General features: G+C 42.5%; 1 protein-coding gene across 1 annotated transcript in view; it reads left to right on the forward strand.

Moving 5' to 3' along the window:
• The window catches only part of BARD1 (BRCA1 associated RING domain 1), a 44,347-nt gene extending 39,878 nt beyond the window's left edge, over window positions 1–4,469 (forward strand). The window contains exons 11-12 of the mRNA XM_014310281.2: window positions 2,919–3,016; window positions 3,695–4,469. Of these exons, the coding sequence (XP_014165756.1) occupies window positions 2,919–3,016; window positions 3,695–4,024 (428 nt within the window). The 3' untranslated portion in view covers window positions 4,025–4,469. The remainder of the gene's footprint in view (window positions 1–2,918; window positions 3,017–3,694) is intronic.
• The last annotated feature ends 4,464 nt before the right edge of the window (window positions 4,470–8,933 follow it).

Consider the following 8,933-nt stretch of genomic DNA (forward strand, 5'->3'; position numbering starts at 1 on the left):
TGCTTCCAAGTGATACCATAACACTGCCAGAGCTGGTTGTTCTGTCTTTGAGAACCTCACTTGGGCTATTGCATCCAACAGGATTCACTGCTCCTGAAAATTAAGTGGAGATCTAGAGATCTAGAAGCAAGTTTTGTATGGAGGGGGGGTAAAAAAGAACATGAGAATTACCTTTTGTTTAGATTAATTAATATAGAATTAGGTATAAAAACAGCTTGAGCCTTCTGTCATTTTATCTCAAATATGAGAACCAGGGCATGTTTCCCTTTTGTTTCTTTTTTTGTTCTGATATTTGACTTCCTGACTTCTTTAATACAAACTCTGTAGCATGCAGGAGTCATTGAGGAGAAAGGAGCCACTTGGCAACAAATCAGTCCGAACAAAATCTGCAATTAAAGACCATACTGGTTTCCATCACTTACATTATTTTGCTTTCCTTCTTCTAGTCAGGAATTCTTCCTCCATGGATAAATAATCCTTGACTGTTCCCCTCAGTGTTGTAAGCACCCTTCTCAAAAACTGATTGCTGCTGTGTCAGATCAAGTTCTCCTTCTAAATCTTGTATGGAAAATATGTTCACTAATTGAAAATGTACTGGCTTTCCATCACCAAAAAAACCACCCAGAGGGATTTTTTTTGCTCCATGAAGGTGTATGTGTGTAGGCCTAGCTGTTACCTCTTGAAATATTTATATCAAAGGAAAATACCTGGGCACTGAGAATTTGTGCTCTTGGCTTTTTATGCTATGTGGAAATCACATCCTTTGTGTCACAAACCTGTAAAGACACAGATCAGGCCTCTTTCTAGCTGAGAAAGAAAAGTTGCAATTAATGAGAATGCTGCTCATGCAGACACTTGGCTGTTTGCAGGTCTCTCTAGGAAACAGATGTGTGCCTGGTGGTTCTTGTGGGCACAGGGAGAACAGGATACAGGTGGATGAGTCTCTCTTGTGGCCCTCTTGGAGGATTGTAATTAGGTGTGACAAGGAACTCTGAGGCTTTCAGCTCCTCACAGGAGCTGGCACTGTGAAATGGACTGATGTGTGTAGGCAAGACAGACCTCACTGATTTTTGCTTTCTGTGACATCAGCTCTCCACTGACGTTAGTCACTTCCCTGACTTCATTTGTTTTTTTTCCAGGCAAGCAGCAGTTCAAAAAGACATTGTAGTCTTTTGTGTTCACCCAATCTTTTATTACTTCTGTATCCCATTTGCTTCATTTACTGATGCTGGCACTGGATGCTCAATTTGTGATGCACTTATTGTATAAAAACCTCATCTCTGTAGTGAAAGTCCTTGAAATCGAGCTTTTGATGGTGGATTGAAATAAAACATGCTCTTAATGAATGGACAGTTCCATTCTTAAGATGAGATGAGAGTTCTCCCTTTATGGTAAGTGGCACCCATTAATATCTGTATTTCTTTGGAGGGAAAGAACAGCAGTGTAAGTTAGAGGCACATTGACACAGGGAGGCTTGTTGAATTGTGGTGATTTAAAATAAATAAATAAAATGTGAAATAGCTTTTAGATTTATTTCTGAGTTATGAGTACTGAAATTAAGTTATCAGTATTCATTGCTGTTATCAATAATGAATATGTAAGTTGCCTTTCTGGAAAATCCATGACTAGGTTTGCCCTTCTAGTTCACGTTAATTTTCCTTGAAGGAATGAACAAGTGCAAATAATCAATCTGATACTTGTACAGGGAGGCAGATATTTGCTGCAGTGTTCAGCCAGTTGTAATTTTCTGTAGGGGTTTATCTTTTTTGATGTAAGCACATTGAAGGACTTCTACCTAAAATGTGAATTCCAGTTGAATTTTGTGAATTTGTATGAACTGACAGCAAATTACTGTGAGTTTCTTTCAAGATCTCTCCAGATTAGATATTCCTGTCCATTGGCTACTTACTGCCATGGCATCCAAGTGCCTTTGTCAGTGATATTTCTCTTTGTAGCCTTGGGCTTTCTTCCTTTTTAGGGTCAACCCTCCACAGTTCTCTTTTGATTTGGTTCAGTTTATAGTTTTTATATACTGTGGGTTTCCTATTTCCCTGGTGCAAAGAAGTTGCCTGAATTAGAAATACGATGGAAGGAGTGAGGTACTATAAAAGTTACAGCCTCGGCCACATTGTAAATCCTCGTGGAACCCTTTGCAAAATCAACTTTGCAAACTTTTTCCTGGGTAATTCTTATTAATGGCTGCAATGTACATGCAGGCAAAATGTTCCATCCTTGAATGGGTGACCACAGCAATTCCTCTCCCTGGAGTGAGGTCAGGCAGTACATTTTATGGACGTTAGCAATGCATTACCATCAGTGCTTTCTCCATTGGAAAAAATAACTGGCCTTAAAACAAGGTAAAAACATGTTGACTCTAAAAGACAATCTCATTATGCAGCAGTGCTAACAGAAACGAATGCCACTGTTAAACCCCAGCGTAAATCTGCAGTTTGTGCTGATCCTGGAGACCTTGAAATCCCATCTGATTTGTTATTTGAGGCCGTGGCTGCTCAGAAGCAGCTTTGTGCTTGCCTTGTAATTGCTCTTTATCAGGCAATTGTGTCCATTTCAAACTGCCGTGCTGGCTCCACGCACTGCCTTCGGAGCTCCCAGTGATCAGCAGTTTGACATTTGACATTAAGTGCTTGACCTTTAGAGGGTAAGAGGAAGAGCTAATAATTCCTGGTGTTTATAGCACTGATTTTAGTGTGATATTACTTCTCACCATCTCACTTGCATCTTTCAGGCACTGTTGTAAATTTTTTCAGGTTTTAAAAGCAAATTGCTAAAGCACACCAAATGTAGTGTCTTGCATTGTAATAATTTTCTCTTAGACATTTTAGTCCCTAAAATGACATGCAAGCCTCTCTTAAAGCCTGGGGTGTCTAATTTCTGCCTCCCTTATGTGGTTTTTGCAGGGGTGCAAGCCTGTCTGCAGAGCTCAGCTCGAGAACAAGAAGAGAAGTACGAGGTCCAAGGTGGCCCCCGGCGCGCGCGGCTCAACCGGGAGCAGCTGGTGGGTTTTAGTGCTCCACACAGCCTGGATTAATGACCTGGGGCTGGGCAGCTCTGCCCTTTGCCACACACAGAGGTGCAGGAGATGTAAAACTTTAATGTGCTCTTGGACAGAAAATTTGATTATGTGCAAGGTGATCCAAAGAGCTGTGAACACCCATAAAGCTGTCATTTTTCTCCATTAGCGGAGATGTTGCTGTAACCTTGTCAGGAGAACACTGTGTTGCACTCTCTGTAGTATCACACCTGATGGGACAGGAAGTGATGTGCTCTGGTCTTCTCTGCTCACCTTTAGAGCATAGCTCTGAAAGAAAAATGGTTTTATTACTATTTATTTCCATTTAGGGCCTTTTTTGCATTTAACTGGGTTCACTCCTGGTTATTTGCTGGATTACACTGGAGGATTTACTAACTGCATTGTAACAGTAGCTGTAAATACTCCTAACTCATAGTTCAAAGCCTGTTGTGCTGGAAAGTATCTAAACAGAAGCAAGAATTTACCACATAAACAAGCTTTTCTTGGTTGCATACTTACCCTGAGAACCTTGCATGTTAAGTTACTGTTCTACTTATAAATTGTGGGGGTTTAGTATGCTCTGCTTTTTCCTTTCCACTTTTTTCCTCTCTGTTCAGTTGTGAAGTCCTGTATTTACGCTGGTTTCTTTTTTCTTCCACACAGCTGCCTAAGTTATTTGATGGATGCTACTTCTATTTTTTGGGACCTTTCAAACAGCACCAGAAGAGTGACCTGCTGGAGCTGGTGAAAGCAGCAGGTGGCCAGGTGCTGGTTAGGCAGCCCAAACCAGACAGTGACGTGACACAGACCATCAACACAGTGTCCTACCACGCAGAGCCCACCTCTGACCAGAGGCTCTGCACTCACTATGTCATCTATGATGCGGCTTCCAAGTTCCAGCCGGAGAAAATCCGGCAGGGCAAGGTGTGGATGGCCCCCTCCAGCTGGCTCATAGACTGTGTGATGTCATTTCAGCTCCTGCCTGTGAAGTGAATATCAAACAGCAGCAAGGCTCTAAAATGGGCAGAGTCTTGGGCAGCTGGGATGCTCTGATGAGCTGCTCTGAAGCTGGGATTTCTGTTTTGGATTCAGGAGAGCTTTGAGCATTTAAGTGAGTTACTAAGGTGACTGATAAGCTGGAATAAATGAACATACAATGGAGGAAAGGATTACAAAATGTGCCTTGGCTTATTTAATACGCTTTATTTTTACATTGAACTTAATAAATGCTTAATAAATAATCACTGACATTTTGTAACTGGGATTTTGCAAAATCAAACCTTTTGCTTTCGTGATTTGAACCAGCCCTTTGTGGGCAATTGAGCTTGACTCCATTTATGTTTGTGTTTAACATCCATTGATAAGGATCTGCTGTAATTATCAAGATTTCCCAGGCCAGAAATTGTATTAAAAAAAAAAAAAGACTCCGTGCATTTGAACCTGTTACCTCTTAAAAAGCAAAAGCTGACCATGGCATCACAAACCAGCATCTCCACAGAGCCTGCAATTTTCTGAAGCATAATGAACTGGAGCTGTGAACACCACACAAAGCACAGAGATCTTTCACAGATGTGGCTTCATGTGCTGCTTTGGACCTTGCAGAAATGGTCCATGAGAGATGGTCTCAAAGGGTTGAATGACGGGTCTCTGAAAAAATGATCTTTACTTGGGTTCTCTTTGATGAGGCAAGAGAAAGACAATGAAGACATGTTTACTCTTCTTCTTCCTCCGGCAATTTGTAAAAAAAAAAAAAAGACTCAGTGCATTTGAACCTGTGCAGACATGTCAGGTGACATTTATTAATAACTTCTTAAAACTGAATTTTGCTGGAAATTCTTGGCGTGGGATAAGTCTCCTGGAAATCAGAGTTAAATAAATGACCTGAATTCATCTGGAAGCAGACACTTTTGAGAACACTGTATTTAAATATCTTGGTCTAAAATTTACTTCTTTGTAAAAAGATTCATGCTTTACTCACTTCTGCCCTCATTCATGCTTGTAAACATGTAACTAGAATTCAGTTCTATTTTCTGAAGGCTTTTTAGCATTTGAGGTACTTATTTAAATATTATAGTAAATACTTTTGTACATTTGGATGGTTGCTCTCATAAAAAAGAAAAAGTAAAAAAACAGTGATCACAAAAGAATTGCTTCACTTTGCACCGTTGTACCTAAACAGCTGGCTACACTGGATTAATGTTTGATTATTTCCTAGTTGTTACAATATTTCTCATGGTGGCTCTTAAGTTATTGTCAGAATCTTGTGCCCTCACTCTGTGCTCTTATGCAATGTTTTGTATCTTAGCTTGTGAATTTGTAATTGAGAAATGGTGTCTTGGAATGATACACAATAAGAATGATGGTTGTGGGCTAGTACACGAGTTTTGTGTGTTTTTGTATTATTTGTAATAATGAAACTTTTTTGTGTGCAGTAAGTTTGGAGCATCTGTTGCATGAGCTTGGCTGCAGAATAAGTGCATATCCCATACATATCTCAACAGGTAAATGAAAACACTTTTCTGTGAGCTCAGAACAGCTGTGAAGATGGTGTGTCACACCAAGAGCTGCTTTTGCAGAGGAGGAGAGCTGTTCTCTGTTTCCATTGCTGCTGGAGGTCCTGTGCCCCCATTAGAACTGTTCACAGCAGGTAGAACAGGTACAGTTTTCAATAGCATCTGCTAGATTTGAGTAGCTGGAGTATCTTAATCTTACCACTTATGTTGGACTGAGTCATTGCTGCTCACTAAAAGCAGGGCTCATTAACAAGTGGAGCAGCCCATGGGATTAATGGGGTTTGGGGTTTTGTGCAGATGAACACTGACAGAGAATGAGGGACTCAGTCAATACTGTGTGGGCTTGGGCATTTGTCTTAACAGTTATAGCACATTTTAACTTGGCATTTCATAGCACATCAATATACCTAATGCAGTGTTCTTTGCAAAGTAGCAGTGAATCTCTGTAAAATTCTTAAGAATGGAGCTTTTCTGCCCTGTATCAGGAAGAAATTTGACCCATCAGTAATCCTGCTCTATGTTCTGAAGTGGAGGCAGCACTTTTACAGATTTTAAGAGCTGTTGTTCCTTGGCAGATGCCAAGAAACTCAGAAAATTGCCATGAACATTTTGGGTGTTTTTTTAAGCTGTGCTCTGAACCTCAGCCTTGTTCCCTTGAACACAGTTGTATTACCAAGCAGTGTTTCTCTCCAGTCACATTAAGAATCACCCCATATCACCCTGAGGAGAGCCCCTTACCCCAGATTAACTCTGGCCCATCTGCTTCAGGTCTCTGCAGGAATTCAGAGTGAGATCAGCTTATGTACATGTAGCCTTGAAGAGCCTCACAGTAGACTTTGATGCCAGAGCTACAGCAGGTGCCAAACACTACTGAATGAAGCAGTGCAAGTACACAAAATTTAAGGTCAGTGACACAGGAATTACACAGTAATTTGCTCTTTCTCATTGTTGAAAACAGAGGGATAGCACTTGATAGAAGAGTCCTGTTGTAAGCATAGATCGAGTCCCTTCATCCATTGGGTGGAGTTTGGCTCCTGAAAGCAAGGCTCTAAACTCCTGAAGCCAGGTAAGGAGTGTGTAGGGATCATTTCTCACTGTCTCTTCTAGTCTGAAACCCAGGGTGCACTAAAGGAAAGGACTAGGAGTCAGGCTGGAAATGGAAAAGGGATTTCAGGAAGTGTGAGAGACTTGTCCTGATGGCCATAGTAGCTTGGCTTAGAAGCAGTGAGTAAATGAGTTTATCAAAGAAAATCTATATTAGAGGTTAATGAAGAACTTAGGCTGTAACATGAATTTATATTAGTGTTCTGCTAACCTGCATGTACTTAATGTGCACTCATGATTGGGGCATTTCATAGAAATAGAGAATGGGTTGGAAGGGACCTTAAAGATCACCCAGTGGTCATTACCTTGCCTGAAGAGAGAGAAGTTCAAGGCTTGCATTCAGGATTGTAGGTATTTTTATTGATCTTGATCAGAAACACTGTGCATCACAGAATGACTTGGGCTGGAAGGGACCCCAGAGCTCCTCTCATCCCACCCCCTGCCATGGGCAGGGAAACCTTCCACTGTCCCAGGCTGCTCCAAGCTGGCTTTGAACGCTTCTGGGGATCCAGGGGCAGCCACAGCTTCTCTGGGCAGCCTGTGCCAGGGCCTGCCCACCCTCACAGGCAAGTTCTCCCTCAGTTAATGATTTTCAAGCATCTTTTCTTGAAAATTATCTGTTTCTCTTAATTAATTAGTTGATCTGGGACACCTGATAAGACCTTCAATAGCAGTGTCTGGGGTTCAGTGACAACATCAGTTTAAACCTCTAATAGTTAACAGAAGATAACATTTTTAGTAAATACTGTGAAATCTTTTTGAGAGATGTTTCAGTATTTCTGCAAATGGTTCAGGGAAACAACAGGCAACCAAGCAGAACCAAACAGCAGTAGCTGCTTTTGTTCTCAAATCAGAAATGGCTTACCTGGGAGGTGCTGTGGCTCTGTTTCTCACAGCCCTCTTGTAATGATAACAAGCATGGGAGTGTCCAAAGATAGATCTCTGGTAAAAAAGATGTCAGCAACTGCTTCACCCAGCTGGCACCTACACAGCCTTTAGGGGGATAAAGCCTCTTCTGCTGTGTCCCAGGCTGTGAGCTGAGGTTGAACCTGACCCAGCATGGGGTTATCCCTGATCAGCCTGGGCAAGGCTCACTGGAGGGAATTAATTCAAGGAAGGGAGTAATTCTAGGCAGGGGATTGAAGCTGGTTCTATTTCCTCCATTGTTCCAGTGTCTTAAGACCAGACTAACTCTGGAGCAGTTGTTTTGTGTGGCAGTCTTTCAGGAGAACAGCATCTTGGCTGATGCGATCTCTGCATTCTGCTCAGGACAAAGCTGTCTGCATGGAAGCTGTAGCCTGGTATAAAACTGCATGTTGGTGTGGGTTATTTGGGGGAAGTGAATAAACACAGGGCTCCTCTGGTGCCCCTGCCTGTGCTTGCTGTGCTGCCTCCAGCTCCTGAAGGCTGGCTTTGGTGCCAGGGTGGCAGAGGGCAGGCAAGCACCAGCTCCTCAGTGCCAGCTCTGCAGTGCTGACAGAGCTGCTGGGCAGGAGCACTTCTGGCCTGGCCTGGCCTGGCCATTGGCTGAGCTGCCAGCAAAGCCTGGGTAGCAGCATCCTGGCATCTTGTTGAGGACAAGTCTGTGAAACACAGCAGAACAAAGCTTTTCCTTTTTCCTCTTTAGGCTATTCTGTCCTTCAGTGCTGGAAGATCACCTGGAAATGGGGCAGATGTGATGTCACATTAATTGGTATTAATCAGTTTGGCCTCATGTCCTTTTTTTTCCCTTTACTTTGATAGAAAGGTTTGAATCTTTGATATCTAAGGGGACTGCTTTGTGTTTAGAGCCAACAAAGCAGGCTTAAATATCAGCTTAAAAACAACAGCAAGGGGTCTTTGGACAGCTGGATAGTACTGGCTTGGAAATGGGCAGCAGTGTCTCAGTGGAACAGATGAAGATTCAGTTGTTTTTAATAGCAGTGCAGCATGTTCTATCTTTTCAGACTTGTTTGATTTAAATTAATGGTAGTTTAACTAGTGTTAAATTGCCCCTAAAAGCAGAAGAACATTTTGTGTGTAATCAGATGGAAGAAGGGGAGGAAGCCTCCCCACCTTTATTTATTTTTTTTCCCTTTTTTTCCTATGGAGAAGATGCACTTTGTGTGCTTCAATTTAATTCCCGGCAGGAGGGCTGGGCTGATGAAGGAGCAGAGAGCCGTCAGCTCCCGCTGCGAGTGTGAGACCCCGCTGTCATTCCCTGCTCCGAGTGCCGAGGGCCACGGGGAGGCGGCTACGCAGGGCTCGCGGTGCAGCAGGGGTCGGGATTTCTGCCTCCAGCGGGG

The sequence above is a fragment of the Geospiza fortis genome, unplaced genomic scaffold (genome assembly GCF_000277835.1).
Source record: "Geospiza fortis unplaced genomic scaffold, GeoFor_1.0 scaffold407, whole genome shotgun sequence".
Classification (NCBI taxonomy): domain Eukaryota; kingdom Metazoa; phylum Chordata; class Aves; order Passeriformes; family Thraupidae; genus Geospiza; species Geospiza fortis.